At 31.9% G+C, this 24,146-nt stretch overlaps 4 protein-coding genes and 3 long non-coding RNA genes across 7 annotated transcripts; all 7 read right to left on the reverse strand.

The window, feature by feature from the left end:
• Positions 1–43: 43 nt before the first annotated feature.
• LOC100645397 lies at positions 44–3,459 on the reverse strand. The gene is made up of 10 exons (XM_012319904.3): positions 3,368–3,459; positions 3,059–3,222; positions 2,799–2,924; positions 2,600–2,717; positions 2,226–2,490; positions 1,680–1,796; positions 1,500–1,590; positions 1,279–1,415; positions 761–893; positions 44–685 (listed from the first exon to the last, which is right to left on the reverse strand). Exons 1-10 carry the CDS (start codon positions 3,372–3,374, stop codon positions 632–634), a joined length of 1,212 nt encoding a protein of 403 aa, XP_012175294.2. The 5' UTR covers positions 3,375–3,459; the 3' UTR covers positions 44–631.
• An 11-nt stretch (positions 3,460–3,470) lies between these two features.
• LOC125386012 lies at positions 3,471–4,909 on the reverse strand. Its single transcript, XR_007225828.1, has 3 exons — positions 4,806–4,909; positions 3,896–4,102; positions 3,471–3,794 (listed from the first exon to the last, which is right to left on the reverse strand). It is a non-coding gene; the product is annotated as an uncharacterized LOC125386012 (long non-coding RNA).
• An 84-nt stretch (positions 4,910–4,993) lies between these two features.
• Positions 4,994–5,914, reverse strand: LOC125386013. The gene is made up of 2 exons (XR_007225829.1): positions 5,781–5,914; positions 4,994–5,692 (listed from the first exon to the last, which is right to left on the reverse strand). It is a non-coding gene; the product is annotated as an uncharacterized LOC125386013 (long non-coding RNA).
• Positions 5,915–6,485: 571 nt separating this feature from the next.
• Positions 6,486–6,852, reverse strand: LOC125386011. The gene is made up of 2 exons (XR_007225827.1): positions 6,732–6,852; positions 6,486–6,652 (listed from the first exon to the last, which is right to left on the reverse strand). It is a non-coding gene; the product is annotated as an uncharacterized LOC125386011 (long non-coding RNA).
• Positions 6,853–7,425: 573 nt separating this feature from the next.
• On the reverse strand, positions 7,426–10,334 carry LOC100644453 (odorant receptor 9a). The gene is made up of 9 exons (XM_048410467.1): positions 10,260–10,334; positions 9,951–10,114; positions 9,691–9,816; positions 9,492–9,609; positions 9,118–9,382; positions 8,554–8,670; positions 8,374–8,464; positions 8,153–8,289; positions 7,426–7,824 (listed from the first exon to the last, which is right to left on the reverse strand). The coding sequence occupies exons 1-9, from the start codon at positions 10,264–10,266 to the stop codon at positions 7,674–7,676; spliced, it is 1,176 nt and encodes a 391-aa protein (XP_048266424.1). The 5' UTR covers positions 10,267–10,334; the 3' UTR covers positions 7,426–7,673.
• Positions 10,335–12,213: 1,879 nt separating this feature from the next.
• Positions 12,214–15,057, reverse strand: LOC100644336 (odorant receptor 9a-like). Its single transcript, XM_048409952.1, has 9 exons — positions 14,114–15,057; positions 13,856–13,981; positions 13,671–13,788; positions 13,301–13,562; positions 12,981–13,082; positions 12,780–12,870; positions 12,570–12,706; positions 12,358–12,490; positions 12,214–12,267 (listed from the first exon to the last, which is right to left on the reverse strand). Exons 1-9 carry the CDS (start codon positions 14,315–14,317, stop codon positions 12,214–12,216), a joined length of 1,227 nt encoding a protein of 408 aa, XP_048265909.1. The 5' UTR covers positions 14,318–15,057.
• A 2,404-nt stretch (positions 15,058–17,461) lies between these two features.
• LOC100644217 (odorant receptor 9a) lies at positions 17,462–20,011 on the reverse strand. The gene is made up of 9 exons (XM_020865533.2): positions 19,781–20,011; positions 19,512–19,637; positions 19,327–19,444; positions 18,954–19,215; positions 18,236–18,337; positions 18,058–18,148; positions 17,848–17,984; positions 17,636–17,768; positions 17,462–17,556 (listed from the first exon to the last, which is right to left on the reverse strand). The coding sequence occupies exons 1-9, from the start codon at positions 19,814–19,816 to the stop codon at positions 17,503–17,505; spliced, it is 1,059 nt and encodes a 352-aa protein (XP_020721192.2). The 5' UTR covers positions 19,817–20,011; the 3' UTR covers positions 17,462–17,502.
• Positions 20,012–24,146: the final 4,135 nt, after the last annotated feature.

Below are 24,146 nucleotides of genomic sequence, written 5' to 3' on the forward strand. Positions count from 1 at the left end.
TAGATATGGCTGCGAATCATTTTGTTTATTGGACAGGTACGTATTATTTTTAAAGCAGGTTCAAAGTACGGTCCGAACCACATAGTAGGTAAAAAATGACACGTACGCCATTGTCGTGCCATCTGTCGATTTCCTTGAAAGATCAAGAGCTGTAATTGTTCTGAAATATTGATTACACATTGCACTGCATACGCGTTCGCTGATAAACAGGTAACTGCTCAGTGAAGTAGTTCGAATTTCTACCAGGGCCATTATGTTTTTGTTTGCAGTGTTTTCCGATATAACTGTGCAGTGATGTTGTTTATGTGATGCAGAATATAAAAAAATAATTATTACTCGCTTGATTTAATTGAGTACTTGTATCATATCGGTTTACCTGGATGACGTTAGTAAACGTGTATACATACACACATTGTGCTTTTGGCGATAGTTAAAAAGATCCAGTACAGTAATTTTTGGGAAGGTACACAGTATTACTTGCGAATTACAGTATATCAACTAATCATCGTGATTTATTAACACTATTTGCTCGTTCGATATAATGACATACAATTATATCGATTATTATATCATCTTCATGCTTACTCAGTCCAAGTATAAAATGCAACGGATATAGAGGTAACAGTGGACTTCATCCTTTTAATGACATTATCATCGTAATATACGACATGCAGGTTTTGAAGGTCTTACAATGAAAACGATTATAAATAATGGTTGATATAGTACAACAATTACATTCCACTTATGCTGTGTTACATACAGTTCCAAAGTTCTCAATGTTCATTTGGTACAATCCACACGCAGTTAGTGTACATGGGCTTCTAGTTCTTATTTGCATCATGTAAAGCATTTTTTGAGTTTTTACTGGTACTCCATACCATGTAGAATTGTATCTGTTTCGATATCAGTAAAACATTACATTCTGTGATTAATAAGATTACATTAGAATCTTGATTATTCGATCTAACCATGGTATGCGCTGTACGGTTAATCGATTTGCTTTGCTTGGACGTAGGAAAACATTATTTACTTTAAATTCTTTTATAAATACCAATATCTGGAAGGACTAAAAATTTTTTGATAAAAATGTAACATGTAATGTTTTATAAATACCAATATCTGGAAGGACTAAAAATTTTTTGATAAAAATGTTTTCATCAGTTCCTATTCTTATTCTTCAATCTTTCATATACAGGACCACTCACAAATCTTCATTAATCTGTGATCTGATAATCGAGATTCTGCTGCACTTACGCTTTGAAAACACTAAAAACCTACAGTTGCTTCGTTAGCTCGGTGCAATGATCTATAAGTATTTGTCCAGGTAAACTCAGCATAAACAAATGAAATTGATTAGCACCGCATAGCACAGCGCTTTTAATTGATTCTCCCGGTCTATCTAAGTTAATGACTGTCTGCAAATATAAAACAATTGATTAGGCTAATGATTTTCCAAGCTTCGCTAGATTTTCACTAAGAATACATAAGAATATCTTTACTTGAACAGCTGTCGTGGTTATACCAATCATATTTAGTCCAATTTGAATCATATAGCTAATTCGATTGTTTTCATCTAATATATCGTAAAAGCTGAAAATGCAATGTGTAAAAATTATTAATGTCGTTCAATAACAATTTGATAATTTATTGTATTTTATCGTTATTTGTTAAATACCAACTCTATGGCTTTATTGTGCATGATCACGCAATTTCTGATCTGTTTGTATGTGTAACGTTCCGACATAACTTCATTAGTGAATGAATTTAAGTGCCTTGTACTCTTCTGGATTTGGTGCCTGGATATATATCGAGAATTAAAAGAAATTATCATAATGTCTATTGGTACATACAGTGGCTAACAGATGTATATATGTTGTTTCATGTACACATTTATTCTATACGTTGCATAATGCGTTTTGAAATTTTATTGACAGTAATGCGACAGTAAAGTTTCAAACCAATCTAAAATTTTATACAAATATATATAAACGTATATAAACGAATATAAAAACTATAAAACATTTAGTACAAAAGGAAGTAAATGATTAGTATTTGGCTGCTCAAGTATTTTCGTGACCCACCCTAATAAACATCTGAAACACTTGCACATCTGTAACTTTATAATTATATTGCAACGAATTAAAATGAATGTGCAAATATTTTCAAGCGGCAATATATATACATATTTTTATGTAATATAGTTGTATTGAGTAAATCATATTTACCCACATACTATAAATAGTCCACTATTGTGGTGAACTAAAAGCATCAATAAGGAATCTACGGTAACTATGCTTATCGAAACTACAACTGAAGCCCAAGATAGCTGTAAGTACACGTAGAAAAAATAGTTATCGCTGTCAAAAAGCACGTAATTAACATTAACAAGTTGTTGTCGTGGTCGAGTTTCGTTTAGTGGAAGAACGATATCCAACATAGGAGAAATCAGTGGAATGAGTAAAAAGAGTACCATACATATTAATAAAGTATCTGAAAAGATTAGAATTGATTACTTATGTGCGAAATATTAAGCAGTACGAAACCATTTTTACGTGTACTAGAAGTATGCCGATTAAAAATTTAAGGCACGATAACACACTTCGATACAATTTCGCCATTTTGCTGCCTCGTATGGTGACTTCTTCCAGAATGTACAAATCTTGACTTAATTTCAGCTGCTGCCATTCTTTCGTTATGGAATCGAACAATTTTTTAAACTGTAACGTAACACGTGTTGTCATAACTTTATAACATGCTTTCGTCCGAAAAGATTGTTCAATAGTAATAAATTTGCGTACATTTTCTCTGTTGAGATGAACATTCAATACTTTAACAAAACTGGTCAAAAGAGCACCTAAATGCGGCAAACACTCGAGCACCATGTCCAGATTCTTGGTGCATAATGATCCGTACAATACGATTGACTAATGAATTATAAGTTCCAGTTGTTTAATGACATTATCTGACTATTTAGTTTATTACGCAGAATTCAATCAATTACCATATTTTAACTATTGTACTATTTCTATAATATGTACGTACGGTATGTTTACCTTACCATTGGAATAAGTACACTTGTCATACTAGTCACCATTATAGCTACAATGATCAATCCATATTTTTGGTGTGGATCTAGGCCCAAAAATCTTAAATACATCTTGATCATGTTATAATAAGGAATGTCATATATATTGGGATACTGTTCTCCGGTTTTCTGAAATACTACATATTTCGAAAATTGAATAAAATTATCGATATAAATTATATACTGAAATATAATTCAGATACCGTTAATATTACTAGTAAGCGAAACGTTACTTATTTTGATCTGGGTATAATATAAGTATATTGGGTCCCTTCCTCTTACCGTCCATGTTTCCAAATTCCTGAAACAACTTTTAAAGAAACGCAACGCACGGAACCACAAACTCAGTAAAACTGTCATGCCGTGTTGAATGCTTGAAGCGATTCTTTATAGATCCAAAGTATTAAGTGGTAATAAATTGATTCAGTAAAGTGTAGAGAAACTTAATGACAGTATTTTCATATTATTTCATTTATTGTATCGAGACAAAACTGCTTGATTGCTGGTGTTATTGTGTTAGCAGTTTATACGGTAGTTACATATGTACATACCTATAAGAAAATGACGTAATCGTTCTTTTAAGGGACTGCCAATTTCAGTTAGGATGCATATTATAAAATATCAATCATCTCTTTCTAAAGCTATCGCTTGTTGGACGCATCGTTGGAAGACAAAGAATAAATCCCCTATTGTTGAAGAACATAGATACCTCGAAGATCAATGTTGAGATATAGACAGAGGAGATATTACGAATATGAGATAGGGTGTAAATATGAGAAAACCAAATTGTATTCTGTACATAGTACTTACAGTTACAGTCACAGTACAGTTCTGACAGTGTTAATAATGTCGATCGATATGAATTTTGTACATCACGCGTTATGACGGCTACAACACTTTCTCCCAGCAACCATTGCTGATAGTTATGGTTCTTTTATTTAATTCACATTTTACGTTCCAGCCGCAGTAGGAAGTGTCTTCACACTCTTTCTGAAGTGAAACTCACGTTGGTTTACTCTGTGATTTTGAAACAAAACAAAAAATCGGGAAGTTATACTACTATAATCGAGATCTAGTAAATCAATGAAGATGTGAAGTGCTTATGGTTTTAATTGTAGTATAATAAGAAAAACTGAAATAACGAATTGATTGAGAAATACTATATTGCTAGTTGTAGAAATAACGATTGAGAAATACTATATTGCTAGTTGTATATAGTCGGCCTATATGTGCGCCAAAATTAATGAAGATATTACTGCTAAGAATGTATGTAACTTACATACAATTAGCAAATAACCTGCACTCTCCTGTAAAAGAAAATCACTAAGGACGCAAATTTTAGTAGATGAATTGATTTAAATTCCATTCGACAAATTCAGATGTCCAACCAGAATTTTTCACGGCAAAAATAATATTTTCCGAATATTTTAAATGCGAATTGTACATTCAGTGCCTATCGTGTCGATCAACTTTTTTTTCTCAAAAGTAACACGGTTTCATCTTACTATCGTAATTTTTAATAGTCCGATTTTACTTACATTTGGAAAAAGTACAAAATGAAATGTTGGTTGCGGTTCTTAACAGAGGATTGTTGTACACATAATTGAAACTATTTAATTCTTTAAGAAAGTATTGTGAGTTTATTTTACTATTTTAGATATTATAGCCAATTAAAGGTTCTTCTACAAACAAGAAATGGCAAGGTTATAATGTTACTTACAAGACATGCGTATTTTTGAAATTTTGTTTCGTATTTTGCTATTGCTGAACAATGAAAAACCTTCTTACACACAATACAAAATATAAACTTTTTTGTGATAATGTACAAAGAATTCAGAGGAATAGAGTACTATTAATCATTTCTGCAAAGTTCACAGACACAAGGTTCGAATAAAAGTAAAAACAATATATGACAAATGATGGTTTATAATCTTATTTGCATTTTCGACAAAATCATTTCATTTGAGAAGTACATAATCGTGTCAGTAACTTATTGTGCAAGATGCAGGTATCATAATTTCAACTCAAATTATGGTCGCTTTATTCTACTCCTTATTTTATAAGACGAAGATGAAACTTACTGTGTGGATGTAATAGAAGAATAATATATATATGGGGAAGAAATCTAGTAAGTACTAATAGTAGTTAATCGTTAATTTAGACATGTAATTTTATTACACAATAATTCTTGTTTGCATATTCAATAGGGTGATTTAAATAATACAAAATTAATGATATATGTCAGTTACTTTTACTATTATCTGCATTCTTGCTTAGTCCAAATTCAATGTCAGAACATAATGACTATGCTACCATATTTCCCACAGCTGACGTGGAAGCATTATTCTGCCGACGTTATCATTGTGAAAGACGACATGCACGTTTTGAAGGTCTTAAAATTTAAAATAATCGGAAAGTAGATAATATACAATTACGGTATACACATACAAGTACAGCATTATAGAAATACATAATATTCCAAAGTTTTCCATATTCATTTCGTAGAATCCATCTGCTGTTGAGACACATGGCTTGTTCTCCCTTATTTGCGTCACGTAAAACATTTTTTGAATTTTTACCGATATGTTATACCATGTGGAATTGTACCTATGTTAATTCGGTTAAACGTTACATTGCAGATTGGTATGATAACTTGCATATAATGGCCACACTAAATACGACACTAAACACGTACTATTGTTTCATTAAGTCAGCATAATAGTCTAGAAGTATTGTCCAGATAAACTGAGCACAAACTAATAGAACTGAATGGCTCCACAAAATACACCACATTTAAGAGCTCGTACTGGTATATAAAAATTGACGACTGTCTGAAACATAAGGATAAACTACTGTCTCTAACGCCTCAAAACAAAAATTCAAATTGTTTGGTCCAATCTTTAAAAATTGATTCAATTTCGTAAATGACTTTTTACAGTGATGATATTTCCATTCAATTGGGTCATTTCATTGTCTTGTAGGACTATTTTTTCTAGAAGGGATAATTCATTATTTCATTACAACTACTGCCACTCTTTCGACGCGAAATCGAACATCTTGTTAAACTACAATATATAAAATACCATGTCCTTTCAACATTTCAACATTTGCTGTCTGAAATCTACTTTTTATAATAAATAATTGGCGTTCGTCCTTTCTACACATATGTATATTCGATAATTTATCGATACTGGTCATATAAGCAGCTACATTCGGTAGACATACAAACACGGCATCCACATTGTTCGTACAGATTCCTGCATATAATTCTAATAATGAATAATTCGAACTCCGACTGTTTGTCAATCTTACCTGATTATTTAATCTGTTACGTGCAATTCACTCTTCAGTTTCTTCTTTTTATCTATAATAACATTTTAAAAACTATTCTTCTTCTTATGGTAGGAGCGTGCTTGTGATGTTAATCATCACAACAATTGTGCTAGTATTTCCGGACTTCTTGCTTTTGACGTGGGAGTAGTTCTACTAATTGTAAGTACTTCGTGAGTACTTTATGGTACTAGATTTCAGACATATCACAATACTGTCTTACGTTTCCCTGAAATACTTAATATAATACTTTTACGAGCCATTTTAAATATAATTGATTGATTTTAATCGCGATGTAAATAATATCTCGTTGTACCTTTGCTTTACTGTCCATGAGATCGGATTTTTAGATAGATTTCAGATTTTAGATATGCAAGCGAAACTCTGTTTGTAACTATTTAATGTTCGTAAAGTATATAAATGTACCTATTCATTTCCAGAACTGGCGAACAATATCTAGTAAACACAGTTGTACTAAATACTCGGCGTTACATGAAGTACGAAATTGCAATCATTAAATATGGCTGCGAATCATTTTGTTTACTGGACAGGTACGTATTATTTTTAAAGCAGGTTCAAAGTACCGTCAAAACCGCATAGTAGATAAAAAATGACACGTACGCCATTGTCGTGCCATCGGTCGATTTCCTTGAAAGATCAAGAGTTGTAATTGTTCTGAAATATTGATTACACATTGCACTGCATACGCGTTCGCTGATAAACATGAAACTGCTCAGTGAAGTAGTTCAAATTTCTACCAGAGCCATTATTTTTTTGTTTGCAGTGTTTTCCTATATAACTGTGCAGCGTTGTTGTATATGTGATGCAAAAAATAAAAAAATAATTATTACTCGCTTGATTTAATTGCGTACTTGTATCATATCCGTTTACCTTGATAACGTTAGTAAACGTGTATACATACACACATTGTATTTTCTGGCAATATTTAAAAAGGTTCAGTACAGTAATTTTTGGGAAGGTACACAGTATTACTTGCGAATTAAAGTATATCAGCTAATCATCGTGATTTATTAACACTATTTGTTCGTTCGATTTAATGACAAACTATTATATCGGTTATTATACCATCTTCATGCATACTCAGTCCAAGTATAAAATGCAACGGATATAGAGGTAACAGTGGACTTCATCCTTTTAATGACATTATCATCGTAATATACGACATGCAGGTTTTGAAGGTCTTACAATGAAAACGATTGTAAGTAATGGTTGATATAGTACAACAATTACAATCGACTTATGCTGTGTTACATACAGTTCCAAAGTTCTCAATGTTCATTTCGTATAATCCACACGCAGTTAATGTACATGGCCTCCTAGTTCTTATTTGCATCATATAAAGCATTCTTTGAACTTTTACTGGTACTCCATACCATGTAGAATTGTATCTGTTTCGATATCAGTAAAACATTACATTCTATGATTAATAAGAAGCAGCAGAATCTTGATTATTCGATCTAACAATGATATGCGCTATTCGGTTAATCGAATAGCTTTGTTTGGACATTGGAAAGCATCATTAACTTTGAATTATTTTATAAATACTAATATCAAAAGCGAACAAAAATATTTGGATAAAATAGTGAAAATTTTCGTCAGTTCCTATTCTTATTCTTCAATCTTTCATGTACAGGACCACTCACAAATCTTCATTAATCTGTGATCTGATAATCGAGATTCTGCTGCACTTATGCTTTGAAAACACTAAACACCTACAGTTGTTTCGTTAGCTCGGTGCAGTGATCTATAAGTATTTGTCCAGGTAAACTCAGCATAAATAAATGAAACTGATTTGCACCGCATAGCACAGCGCTTCTAATTGATTCTCCCGGTCTATCTAAGTTAATGACTGTCTGCAAATATAAAACAATTTATTAGGTTAATGATTTTTCAAGCTTCGCTAGATTTTCACGAAGAATACATAAGAATATCTTTACTTGAACAGCTGTCGTGGTTATACCAATCATATTTAGTCCAATTTGAATCATATAGCTAATTCGATTGTTTTCATCTAATATATCGTAAAAGCTAAAAATGCAATGTATAAAAATGATTAATCTCGTTCAATAACAATTTGATAATTTATTGTATTTTATCGTTATTTGTTAAATACCAACTCTATGGCTTTATTGTGCATAATCACGCAATTTCTGATCTGTTTGTATGTGTAACGTTCCGAAATTACTTCATTAGCAAATGAATTTAAGTGCCTTGTACTCTTCTGGATTTGGTGCCTGGATATATATCGAGAATTAAAAGAAATTATCATAATGTCTATTGGTACATACAGTGGCTGGCAAATGTATATATGTTGTTTCATGTATACATTTATTCTATATGTTGCATAAAGCATTTTGAAATTTTATTGACAGTAATGCGACACATCTGTCATTATTGTATTTGTAAAGTTTCAGACCAATCTAAAATTTTATACAAATATATATAAACGTATATATACGAATATAAAAGCTATAAAACATTTAGTACAAAAAGAAGTAAAATATTAGTATTTGGCTGTTCAAGTACTTTCGTGACCCATTCTAATAAACATCTGAAAAACTTGAACATCTGCAATTTTATAGTTATATTGCAATGAGGTAAAATATGTGCAAATATTATTAAGCGGCAATATATATACATAATTATATGTAATATAATTGTATTGAGTAAATCATATTTACCCACATACTATAAATAGTCCACTATTATGGTGTACTATAAGCATCAATAAAGAATCTACGGTAACTATGATTATCGAAACTACTATTGACGTCCAAGATAACTGTAAGTACACGTAGAAAAAATAGTTATCGCTGTCAAAAAGCACGTAATTAACATTAAGTATTTGTTGTCGTGGTCGAGTTTCGTTTAGTGGAAGAACGATATCCAACATAGGAGGAAGCAGTGGAACGAGTAAAAAAAGTACCATACATATTAATAGAGTATCTAAAAATATTAGAATTGATCATTTATGTGTGAAATATTAAGTAGTACGAAACCATTTTTGCGTGTACTAAAAGTACACCGATTGAAAATTTAAGACACGATAACTTACTTCGATACAATTTCGCCATTTTGCTGCCTCGTATGGTGACTTCTTCCAGAATGTACAAATCTTGACTTAATTTCAGCTGCTGCCACTCTTTCGTTATGGAATCGAACAATTTTTTAAACTGTAACATAACACGTGTTGTCATAACTTTATAACATGCTTTCGTCCGAAAAGATTGTTCAATAGTAATAAATTTGCGTACATTTTCTCTGTTGAGATGAACATTCAATATTTTAACAACACTGGTCAAAAGTGCACCTAAATGCGGCAAACACTCGAGCACCATGTCCAGATTCTTGGTGCATAACGATCCGTACAATACGATTGACTATTGAATTATAAGTTCCAGTTGTTTAATGATATTATCTGACTATTTAATTTATTCCGCAGAATTCAATCACTTTACATATTTTAACTATAGTACTATTTCTATGACTTGCATTCCCCATATGTTTACCTTACCATTGGAATAAGTCCGCTTGTCATACTAATCACCATTATAATTACAATGATCAATCCATATTTTTGGTGTGGATCTAGGCCCAAAAATCTTAAATACTTCTTGATCGTGTTATAATAAGGAATGTCATATATATTAGGATACTGTTCTCCGGTTTTCTGAAATACTACATATTTCGAAAATTGAATAAAATTATCGATATAAAATATATACTGAAATATAATTCAGATACCGTTAATATTATTAGTAAACGAAACATTAGTTATTTTGATCTCGGTATAATATAAGTATATTGGGTCCCTTCCTCTTACCGTCCATATTTCCAAATTCCCGAAACAACGACTTTTAAAGAAACGCAACGCACGGAACCACAAACTCGATAAAACTGACATGCCGTGCCGAATGCATGAAGCGATTCTTTGTAGATCCAAAGTATAAAATGGTACTATATTGATTTGGTAAGGTATAGAGAAACTTAATGACAGTATTTTCATATTATTTCATTTATTGTATCGAGTCAAAGCTGTTTGATTGCTGGTGTTATTGTGTTAGCAGTCTATACGGTAGTTGCATATGTGCATACCTATAAGAAAATGACGTAATCGTTCTTTTAAGGGACTGCCAATTTCAGTTAGGATGCACATTATAAAATATCAATCATCTCTTTCTAAAGCTGTCGCTTGTTGGACGCTTCGTTGGAAGACAAAGAATAAGTCCCCTATTGTTGAAGAACATAGATACCTCGAAGATAAATGTTGAGATATAGACAGAGGAGATATTATGAATATGAGATAGGGTAGAAATATGAGAGAACAAAATTCTATTCTGTACATAGTACTTACAGTTACAGTTACAGTACAGTTCTGACAGTGTTGATAATGTCGATCGATATGAATTTTGTACATCGCGCTTTATGACGACTAGAACACTCTCTCCTAGCAACCATTGGTGATAGTTATCGTTCTTTTATTTAATATACATTTTACGTTCCAGCCGCAGTAGGAAGTGTCTTTACGTTCTTATTGAAGTGAAACTCACGTTGGTTTACTCTGAGATTTTGAAACAGAACAAAAACGGGAAGTTGTACTACTATAATCGAGATTTAGTAAATCAATGAAGATGTGAAGTGTTTATGGTTTTGATTATGACATAATAAGAAAAAGTAAAATAACGAATTGGCAGAAGTATGAGAAATACTTTATTGCCTTATGACCGTCTATATAGTTTATATAGTAAATAATCAAATGGATGTCAATCTTTCCTTTAAATGGCACGGATAAAGCTAGATAAAGAAATAGAAAAATTTAAATAATTATTTCGAAAAAGATATGATACAAGCTATTAAAGCTGTTTAACTAAAGATATTTGACTACATTAGAACAATGTAATTATTATAACGTGTGACGATAAACTGTAAGTTATTACTGCTGAGAATATATGTAGCTTGCATAAAATTAGCAAAAAACTTGCACTATACTATACTACTACCATAATTTTTAATGGTTCAATTTTACCTTCGTTTGGGAAAAGTTCAAAAGCCCCAAAAAAGATCTGGAGTTCTATAAGATCCACGAGATCTACGTTTATACAGTTCATTTTACATAAAATTTCCCAAACTTCTTCGTGTGTTTTTTCTATTTATGTCTCTTCTGAGACTCTCTACACTAAAAAATAAAATGGATATTCCATATTTATACCCTTCTCTAAATATTTTAATATTATATGCTTTGTATGCTTATATGTCTCTGTATGCTCTTAGTTGCAAATCTCATACTTTGCATAAATGACACTGATTTTCATTTTACGTAGCGTGCATTACTGAAGTTCACAAATTCAAAATGTTTGTTTCTTCACAAAAAATGATCTTGCTAAGTTTCATTTTCCCAGTTTATTTTGGGCTTATGAGCATTGAATATGAAATTATAAAAACTGACAAACATGAAATCATAATATAAGTATCGTTATATATTTTATTTAGAAAATAATATTAGTGTCTTGTGCTACTTTATTGAAATTAATGAAAGAACAAAGTAAAACGGCAAGGCAATATTGTTTCCATGCTTAAACAGTAATACCGAAATAAGCGCTTTGTTTATGTGTACATTTATTTATTGTACCATACATTGATTTACACCTTCTTATTATACATATCTAACTAGCTACTATGTAGATACGCATTGCCATATTCGCATCAGTAGTTGATCATTGTTCGGTATCTTTTACATCAAAACAGGATTGACAGGATGAACTTCTTCCGAGAACGAATTAGTCTTTCAATGATAGGAGCACCATGAAGTATGATACGCATGTCTTAAATGTCTTAAGATATGAAAAAATATCAATTACTATTTCGTTACTTACATCATGACGAAAAATGATTATACCCGTTTTATACTATCATGTACGTACTATTCCAAAATTTTCTATGTTCATTTCGTATATCCCTCCTGCTGTCAACTTACATGGTTTACTAGATCTCATTTGCATCATGTGAAGTATTCTTTGTACATTTATTGGCATGTCGTACCACATTGAGCGGTATCTATTAGATATAAAATTAATACAGATGTTCTACCGAACTGATGACTTTTCGAACGTTTAAAACATATTTATTAACATACATATCATTAGTTAACTCGAAACTATGATCCGTGATTACTTGTCCAGGTAAGGTAATAATAAGCAAATGGAATTGTTGGCCCACAAGAAACAATCCAATTCTGAGAGCTTCTTCGGGTCGATGCAAATTTATAACTGCCTAATTAAAAGGTACCAATATAGTTTAATATTTGATTCCTTAATATTTTCTATAATTGCAAAATAATTCTTACTTGTACGGCTGTTATGGTCATACCGACCATAGTTAGCAAAATTTGGAAAAAGAAACTCCTGCGGCTGCTGTCATCTAACATCTCGAATAATCTTAAAATACAACCAAAGAAAAAGTCAACCGTAATCTGTAAACTCTTTTGCTACTTTTTCTATTATAACTTTTTTATTATAACGTTAATTATAACTTTATCGTTACTAACTGGAGGGCATTCTTATGCATGGTCAAGCATTGTCTAAACTGTTCAGTGTAAGTTTCGTTTATACGAACACCAGTAGATCCTGTTGCTGTTATAATGTTCTGCCTATATCATTGATAAGTATCTGAATAAAGGAATTCCATTTTTCTTTATATTAAAAGAAGTTAGATAAATTGAATTCAAGATAGAAGTAATTTCGAAAAAATGTTATTTTTATTACATTATCACAAATACTGTAGCGGACAAAGAAAATCTCATGATATCATTCCTTGCAGCTTGCTATTTTATATAGAAATGTTTCTAAAATATTATTATATACTTACCCACATATAGCAAATATGGCACAGTCGTGATGAACGATTTGTATATACAATGAATCGATAGTGACTGCAATCATTACTGTTACGAATGAACACCAAAGTGAATGAAAATATATAGGATAAAAGTACCGATTTTCATCTAGAAAGTATGTCAGTCTGAACATTTGATGTCTTTGGCGAGTTTCATTGAGCGGTATGATGATATCTAAGAATGCAGGGTATAACGGAATGACTATAAATCCTGACATACATGACAACACAAAAGCTGAAAATATCAGGAACTTGTCATTCGTATAGAAATTATTAAAAATGTTAATATATAAAAACATATTCAATGTATAAAATTTATAGAAAGATAAGCTGCAACAGTTACTTCTATATATTTCACCAATCTTATTTCCTTGCTTAGTAATTTCCTCAAGAATATGTATTTGACTTTTATCGTTTAATAATTTCCAGTCTTTCTTTATAACATCGAACATCTTTTCAAACTAGAAAATAATTGTATTTAGTGATTTTTATTTTTACCACAGAATTCGTTTTCATAAATTTATATACATTTTCCTTGTAAATTTCATGATTTAGCAATTTTATTAAGACAGCTGATACCGAAGCCACTACAGGCATGCCTTCCAACATCCCTCCTAGATCTTTTTCGTATAATGACGTAAAAATTTGTGCAAACTGTTGAGTAAAATCTCTAATTATATTGCATCCAATATCCTTTCATCAATTTCATGTAACCAATATTCACAATATTTTTTTAATAACATAAATCGTTAACGTATTTAATTCATCTGTAGCATTCTTACTTACCGCTGGAAAATAGAATGTCAATAGACTGCCTGTCATCACGGTTACATTAAATTTGCTGCTCCATCGCGATTGTTTTGGAAACTGTCCCAAGAATAGTAAATACTTTTTAAATACTTTGTAATAAGAAATATCAAATACAGTGCTTGTGCGTCTTTCATTCTTCTGAAACACTAAATAATATATATATACACATATAGTTGGCATAACATTAATGTTATTAGTGAACAAAGTGGTAAATATTTTAATCGTGATATATGTATATTGTATCTCTTTCTCTTACTGCCAGTGTTTCAAAATTTCTGGAGTAATACTATGGAAACGTAGTGTGGTACGAACGTTTCAACAATACTGCTGGACACGAAGTATGAATCTACTCTTTAGAGATCCGGAATAAAAAAACATTTTGTTGGTCAGATAAGATATGGATATCTTTTACATTGAGTGACATCGTGTTATTTTCATTATTACAGGTAGAGTATGTGTACATTAAAATTTATGAGATAGCTATTAGTCTATAAGAAAATGATGTACTTATCTTTCTCTTTTTCAATCTGTTGTTGAATGACTCTGTGATAAACAGAAAATTGATCGTTAGAAACTTCTGAATAGTTAAACAAAAATTATTATAGGCTTTCATTTATACTATGTCTATTTGGATGAATTGAAATGATATTGTAGTTGAAACGATATTGACCGATGAAGTGAACTCTTTTCGTTTGAATTCTCTTATTCAAATTCCGATTATTCGAAAGTAGTAGCGAGAATCAGAATCTTTACCATATGTATCGTTTGTTTCTCCATAGATTTAAGTAAATGAAAGCATCTTAGTAACAAGTCTGTAAAAATCTTAGTGCAAATTTCATGTTTTGCATAAATGCCATTGCGTTCATTTTACATGGTATCGACGACTTCAACAAATTTGCTCCTGTTCGTCAAATAATCTTGGTAAGAATCACCTCTTTAATTTATTTTATAACTTATATATGGAATATCTCTTTGATTTTTTCTGAAATATGTCATACTACCGTACATGCACAGTATTTAACTAACAATTTTGGGAAAAGAAATAACTTGTCAAAGTAATTTATCTCAATTAACATATATTAACATATATCAAGTATTAATATTGTCATTCAGATTATCTTCATATTAATGTTATCCTTTACTATTCATCAGGAAAGAAAGTAAAATACGACTCTTGTGAATTTTTCAGCGACATTTTGGTGTAGGCTCTAATTAATTGCTTTTTCAAAAAGAGTGTTTATTAAAGTTATCGAAGTGCTTTTTAGACTCTGTAACAAGAATTGCCGTCTCCTTTTACGACTATACTTATAGAGTACCTAAACTAAAGGGAAGGCATGCAATAACGTTTTTCTGTGACTCCTACCGTGATGAATTCGGCTGCGTGTTTTTAAGGGTTTACTAAGCAAAGGGTAAGGAAGTATCAAAAACATTGATTTCTAATAATCTAGAGTCAACTAACTGACTTCCACTCTGTATAGAAAGGCTATATTTGAGAACAACGTTTTTAGAAAGTGTATGATTAAAACAGTATGTGACATCTTATCATAAGACGAGGAATAATTGAATATCTACAATTATGTGTTAATTATAAAATTCTTACTATTCGAGGATTCAGCTATCGAAAACGTACAATAACAGTAGTGGTTTTCATATACGCTAATTCTCCAATATTTGAAGATCTTTTCCGTATGTAAATTCAAGGTGAAATATGATGAAGACCAGAGAGATGTGTGTTATGCTATGCTCAAGTCAAAGCATTCTATGGCAATTGTGTGTAGTGGACAAAGAAATTAATTAGGTATGGTGGACAAAAATTGTCCAATTTTTTCGGACAATCATCGATTTCAGTGAGATGAAGTATTGAAAACGGTGATTAGGACGTTTCGTGGAATATTCAGTCACAGATTGACTTCTCAGTAATTGAAGATGTTTGAATCCATAAGAACATATGAGATATTGTGTATTACGAACAGTTTGAGCTACCCATTTTCTAAATAACACTGAATCACTTCGACCAATGCCAGGTTTTTTATTTGTACAATATAGAGATTCTTCACTTGCCTGCTTCCCATCATTCTTTTGCGCAGTGTGTTTGTTCAGAGAAACCGCATGACGTTAAAGGTAGAAATACATTACTATCGCATCACGTGAAATCACATACTATCACATAGCGTATTGCATATAAACAGCATGACGCGATAGTAGTTTGTTTCCAATGGATTTAAAACAATGAGAATATGTCGGATTACACTTTTCGAATGTTATGTGAAGTCACGTGCTATAACGTGATAGTAATGTGTTTCTACACTTTCTACCTTAAGTAGTCAGCCATAGCGTCTTAACAGATGAAACGTGCGACGTATTCGTTAAAACGGTACAATGGTAGGAACGGCGTTTATCACCCGGGAGACAATTTTGGATAGCGTTGGCTTAAGTTGGGGTCAAACCGTCCAAATCGTCGCAAGCTGTTCTTTTATCACGTTCGAGTCGTAGACCACAGGTCGGGTAATATCAATGTGTTTATCGGCGGTGCTTCGCTTATATTGTAGTTTGATTTATGTTATCCGTTCAAGTACGCAACGTTGCGGAACGATTCGATTCAGACAGAAGCAACTTATACCACCAGTTCACGCTTGGCAAGAACAGGCGACAGACGTAGAAAGAACGGTGCAGTATCTTTCATTACGAGGTGTTAGTAGCCGCAGAATACAGGCTTTGCGTCGCATGAAACTAAGTTAAATAGTCGTGCTCGCTTTAATATTCTTAATCGAAATAATTATACGTGCTCATATTTATTTCATTGCCGCTGTTAAGTTACATCAAGTTCAGTTCAGTGGATTTTGTTAAGTTTAATTTAATATAGTTCTTACAATAAACTTTCTTACTGTGTTATGCTCGTCTTGTTTGTTTTCGTGCTCTCGTTCTTAGTTTAAATCCTTTCTTTCGGTATCATGTTAGAGTTCTAAACACTGTTTAAACATGGTTTCGTTCTAAATACTGTGCCTTTACACGCTAAGATATAGCTATGAACGTGAAATACAAAATGTCATTTTCATTTGATGATATTGAAGTGATCAAAATTTATTTAAAAAGAGAAACAATATTGTTGTCATGTTCAAGCAATGATATCAAAGAAGAAATTAGGTATATAGTGATTTTATTTACGTGTGCTTATAATTATTGTATCTTGATGCTAGTGTTCTATGTAAACATTATTTCATTGTACGCCTTGTATGCATTTAATATTAATAACACCATAAAAAGTAGAATAGATACACATTACCATATCAATACCAATGGTTAGCTTCCGAAGAATCTTATAAATTGAACATACGGCTTTCATTCAAATTCATTTTGAAAACGAATCAGTCACCCAAGGATAGGAGAACCGTGAAATACGATACACATGTTTTAAATGTCTTAAAATAAAAAATATTATTATATCATTATTTAAAGTACAACAAAATAATTACAAACCCAATACTGCAAAGTACGTACTATTCCAAAATTCTCTATGTTCATTTCGTATATCCCTCCTGCTGTCAACTTACATGGTTTACTAGATCTCATTTGCATCATGTGAAGTATTCTTTGATCATTTATTGGCATGTTGTACCACATTGAGCGGTATCTATTAGATATAATATTAATACAGATGTTATACCGAACTGATGATTTTTCAAACGTTTAAAACATATTTGTCAACATACATATCGTTAGTCAACTCAAAACTATAATCCGTGATCACTTGCCCAGGTAAAGTAATAATAAGCAAATGGAATTGTTGAGCCACAAGAAACAGACCAATTCTGAGAGCTTCTTCAGGTTGATGCAGATTCATAACGGCCTAATTAAAATGTATTAATAGGTTTCAGCGTTTGGTTTATTAATATTTTCTATAATTGCAAAATAATTCTTACTTGTACGGCTGTTACGGTCATACCGACCATAGTTAGCAAAATTTGAAAAAAGTAACTTCTACGGCTGCTGTCATCTAGCATCTCAAAGAATCTTAAAATACATCGGAAGGATAAGTCAACTTTTATTATAACTTTTTAATTTATATCGTTATATAATTATAATTCTATCGTTACTAACTGGAGGGCATCGTTATGCATAGTCAAACATTGCCTAAGCCATTCAGTGTAAGTTCCATTTGTGTCGACATCAGTAGATTTTCGTGCTGTTATGAGGGCCTGCCTACATCATTGTCAAATATCTCAGTAAAACTGTAAATCTGTTGCATCCTGTCTAATTTCGATGATTTTTAAATATGTTATAAAGCTCAACATTTTAAGCAACTCTTTCATGTAACAGTCAGTGGGCCATAATTTCCCAGATATTAGAAAAAATCCAATGACATTACAGTGAATTCTGCCTATAATTGTACGCTCGTAATAACGTACGTGTTATCATCGGTTGCTAATTATGTAGCGGACTTGTATAATAACTCTGTTATTAATAATAATAATTAATGATAACTTGTATAATAACTGTATACTCGAGGTTGCGAAAGGTGCCTGTTGTATACGTATAACTTATAGCTCGATTTAAAAGTGAATATCATGTTAGTTTAGATTTTAGTTAAAGTTACATGATAGTTACATATAAAAGAAAGAGTTGTCCAATTTGCTGATTTTCATAACATATTAAAAAATCATCTAAATCGGAGAGGACGTAACAGTTTTACAAATTCACCTGTATCTCAATAGAAAATATCATTTTTATTATTTTTCACAGATACTGTAGCGAATAAAGGAAATCACTAGATATCCTTCCGCTATATGTATACTTGTACATATTATTATATACTTACCCACATATGGCAAATAAGGCGCTATCGTGATGAACAATTTGTATGTATAATGAATCGATAGTGATTGCAATTATCGTTATTACAAATGCACACCAAAGTGAATGAAAATATATAGGGTAAAAGTACCGATTTTCATCTAGAAAGTATGTTACTCTAAACATTTGTTCACGATGGCGAGTTTCATTGAGCGGTGAGATGATATCCAAGATCACAGGGGTCAATGGAATAATTATAAATCCTAACATACATGATAACATAAAAGCTGAAAATAATATTAATAACTTATCATTTGTATAAAAATTATGAAAAATGTTGGTATATAAAAATATAATCAATATGTAAAATTTATCAAAAAATAAGGCACAACAGTTACTTCTATATATTTCACCAATCTTATTTCCTTCCTTAGTAATTTCCTCAAGAATATGTGTTTGACTCTTATCGTTTAACAATTCCCAGTCTTTCTTTATGATATGGAACATCTTTTCGAACTAGAAAATAGTTACATTTTATAATCTTTATTTTCATCATAGGATTTTTCTTTATAAATTTATATACATTTTCCTTGTAAATTACATGATTTAGCAATTTTATTAAGGCAGCTGTTAACGTAGTTATTACAGGTACGGCTTCCAAGAAACTTGCCACATCTTTTGCGTATAATGACGTATAAATTTGTACAAACTGTTAAGTAAAATCTCTAATTATATTGTATTCAATATCTTTTTATCAATTTCATGTAACTAGTTTTCACAATATTTATTTAACAACATTAACATTATAAATATTTTTCACATGTTTAACATATCTATGATAATTTTACTTACACCTGGATAATGTAATGTCAATAGACTGCCTATCATCACGGTTAGATTAAGTTTCTTACTCCAGTGCGATTGATTTGGAAACTGTCCCAAGAATAGTAGATACTTTTTAAATACTTTGTAATAAGAAATATCAAATACAGTGCTTGTCCGTCTTTCATTCTTCTGAAACACTAAATAATATAATTATATTTTGTTGTTTCCGCTGGCATTTCGGTTTTGTAATGATCTTCAGTTTACATTGTACAACCATACATATAAACAATAGCATTAAATAATATATATATATATGTCGGGTTAATGGCAGGATTAGGGTTGTGGGCGTTTAAAGAATCTCCACTGGTATTAGCCATTGTTGTAGTACAATGGAGAGTTTATTGGCACAAGTATGGATATGACAGATTTGACAATTAACTGCGGCGGTTAGGCACTCGTAACGCTAGTGACAATGGTCTTAGGTTCGACAACGAATCCGCGGTCAACGGGTCATTCAATCCGACTGTAATTGTTCGAAAGTTATAATAATGAGCTTGGGTTCGAGGCGACAATCAGTCGCCAAACATCGCCGCGGTTAAGGGATGAACGTTTTGTCTAACAAAGTTATGGAGAAATTCTATAGCCCTCCATAAAAAGAAATAATTGTAGCGGCACTCGACAGTAAACATTCTAATGGTTTCTGTCCCGGGTAAGTTGATTGCCGGATGTCGAGGCATATCCGCAGTATATGTTCAGCTAGCCTGATAACGTTATAAATCTTAAGTTTTAATTAACGAAAACAGACAAACAGTCTTTTTCCGCGAACGACGCTTCCCGCCAGCAACGTTCCCTTAAGGGCGGCTGGCATCCTTCTCTAACCACCATCATGGAAATCGACCAATTAACAGTAACATCAATTTTTATCATCTTCCGAACGAAGACTTTTCTCCACAAATCTAAGGACCTTAGACACACCCATGTTAGTTTTCCTTAACAGCGTCACCGTGATGGAGAGATATTCTCTCATACAATCTCATCAACGATTAAAGTATCGTATCACAGGAGTGATTACCCGGCGTTCTAAGATTGAGTACAATTTAGATGTTTACAACTTAGACGAAGAGTAATGTTCGCTATCCCCTTGACCGCGAATTCGTTATTGAACCTAGGATCATTGTCATTAGCTTCTCGAGTATCTAATTATCGCGATTACTTGTCAAATTCTATAGTAATCATGTTTGCACTAGTAAATATATCCTCCATTGCATAACGACAACGCCTAATCCAAATGTGGATTCGTTTCACGCCCATAACCCTAACCTTAGTCTTAACGCCAACCTGACATATATATTTGATATAACAATATATAACAATAATAATGAACGACATGGAAAATATTTTAATCGTGATATGTGTGTATTGCATATTCTTCCTTTTAACCCCCTCGCGCATTAGCGACAATTTTATCGTTTACGAAAAGGCCATTTTTATATGAAATATAGGCATGTATACATTTGACGACGCGAGCAAAGAACGACTCATTTTTTCCTTTCGTTCACGTAAAAAAAAAATTCAATATTTGCTTCTGTTAATAATGCCATAGGGGCATAACCGGGTACATAATATATTTCTCCTGCTAGCAAAGGTCAAATGGCAAAAAGAACCTTGTTGTATTTTCGAGCTATTGCGGGGAGACGCGGTTGCGAGAAAACGCGTCAACGGGAGTCGTAAATTTCCGTTACGATTATAATGATCGACACCACGAATAGATCGATCCCCTGATTTCCGTTAAGATAATAGGGGTAGTTGTATACTTTGTACAATCACACAAATTAGTAACGCCGTTGATTAAGATACAGGTGACGAAGAAAAGGATTAGTCGTAGATGAGAGAATTCGTATATATGTTGACTTGGACTGTTCGTTGGTTATGAGAACCAGTAGAGTGACCCTCCTGATGGCGTAGCAGAAGTCGGAGCAGTAGGAACAGTCGGAACTGTAGGAACTCTGAAGAACGCGGATTCGTTGCTCACATTTTTAGTTAGGAAAGTGAGGGCAATGATCCGCGATGCCGATTGATTATGACCAATGTTGGGAATGAAGATGGGAGGAAGAATTGATTGACATTGTTTATGGGAAAAATCAGCTTTTCCGTTAGACAACTATTTGGTTTTTTTCCATTAGGTAATTAACTTTCTCCGTAATTTGCAAGAACGTACAATGGACCTAAGGACTTTTTAAGTACCAATTATAAACCGAAAATATTTGCAGGATTAACGAATCCTGCGGGTTTGTAAGACTTGGTTTATGGTGGGACCTTAGATTATTGAGGGTCTTTCTATGGGTGCTTGGGCCTTGACGGTCAGACAATAAAGGGCGTCGTGCGGATCGTACGGAATCAGGAAATCAGAGACCCTCTTTGAAAAAGCTATTTACGATATATAAAATCATGATTGTTTGCAAATATTGTGCAAATATCATGAAGTGTGCAAATATTTATCCTATAGGTGTGGCTAATATCGGGTACCTATTAAAAACACATAAAATATGATATAATTATAAAATCTTTGTTTCTATTATTACAAAACTGTGAAACTGCAGAAACACTACCTATCCTCAAGTTTTGATGATTTTTGGATGTGTTGTAGAAATCGATATTTCAAAAAACTCTTTCCTATACGTAGAAAGGATGCATTCGCTTAGTTTCTGAGATATTCGCGAAAATCTGGCATTAAAATTCATTGAAATCGGAGGTAGGCAGCTTTTCGACAAAAGTAATAAGGAAAGCTTACAAAGGAAAGTTATTTTATATGATTTTGACAAATATTAGCTTATTTCAGTTTATATTAACTTATTTTAGCTTACATTAACTTCTTTCAATTATTTAGAAATTCTTTTTTCGTATGATCTTTTTCCGAATCCGAACAATTTCTTGTTCGAGCTGACTTTTATATTGTTCCAATTGTAGCACAAATGAATGAATACTAAAACACATTTACACTATAGATAGAAAGCAAGTATAGCAAAGCAGCGCCGGTTACCGGTTTTACCACACAATCAAATACCCGATCTTATAATTTATATTAGACATTTACACTTCAGCATGCGATAAGAAATCGAGTAAAATGTCAAAATACCGTGTAAAGACTGCAAAATAAAATTCACTACTTATCGTAATAATTTTTTAAATTCAAGTGATAAAAAGTTATTAATTTACCAACACAACATTGATGCTTTCCAACCTGAAATTTTTTAACTTCACTGGATGAAACATTTGATGTTCTCTGTTCTACTCTTATGATCTCATAATGACTTAAGGTCAGCCCGAATGTAACACCATACAGTATGTCTTACATACCCGGTTACACCCTACGTTCCTCTATTATATAAATACTAAAGTAACAGTTTTGTCGCTAATGCGCGCACAACCTTACTTCTTAAATTTCTCGAATATGTTTCCAAATATCTTGAACGATTATACGTATGTTTCGAGATACGTAAGGTAGATACGTGGCCACGAAGGTTTCAACAATATCGTTACTGAAACATGAATCTATTCTTTATAGACTGGAAATAAGAAATGTTAGTAAGATGATTGGATGAATCTTTCATACTCAATACTGTATACAGTACTGCAACAATTTATGTTATTTTCACTATTATAGGTAGCACAAGTTATTTGATACCGGATAAGTATATACGTATGCTATAGTTATTACCGTCTATAAGAAAATTAGGTTCATTCAATTTTATCTTTCTTTTTTTCAATCTGTTTGCGATTCCGTAATAGATGAAAAATTGCTTCTAAAATTACTCGTTCAAAAAAGATAAACTGCGCTTATTAGAATGTATTGAAATAGCATTGTAGTCGATTTCAATTATTCGAAAAATTATAGACGATATTAAGAATCAGAATTTTTATTGTATGAACTGTTCATTGTTCAGTTAGTTTAGGTAAATAAATATGAAAAAATCTTAATTATTAATAGGTTTTTTTTTATAAATTGATTCTCCGTATAAAAATTTAATAGCAATAGTATTTGTAACGTTTCGGAGTGCCTTATTCCATTCCATTCTTTGCAGAAAAATATTACAGACTATTGAGTAATACTCTACGGATTTTGAATAGTATATTTTGTAATTTTACTTATTATTACTACTATTATTACTACTGGGAATGATCATATTTACTGAGACCGATAGTGCTGGAACTAGTAATCAAGTTTACTGGAGAAATAGTTACAAAGAAGAACGGTAAATATTTCAAAATAAACTTTTATTATTTACATAATATGATATAGATTCTATGGTATAACTATTTTCAAATCAAGCATAAATTTTATTGATTAAACACCAATGTCTTACTAATATTAGATTAAGACGGAAGCATTATC

This window comes from Bombus terrestris, chromosome 11, assembly GCF_910591885.1.
Source record: "Bombus terrestris chromosome 11, iyBomTerr1.2, whole genome shotgun sequence".
In the NCBI taxonomy this organism is placed as follows: Eukaryota; Metazoa; Arthropoda; class Insecta; order Hymenoptera; family Apidae; genus Bombus; species Bombus terrestris.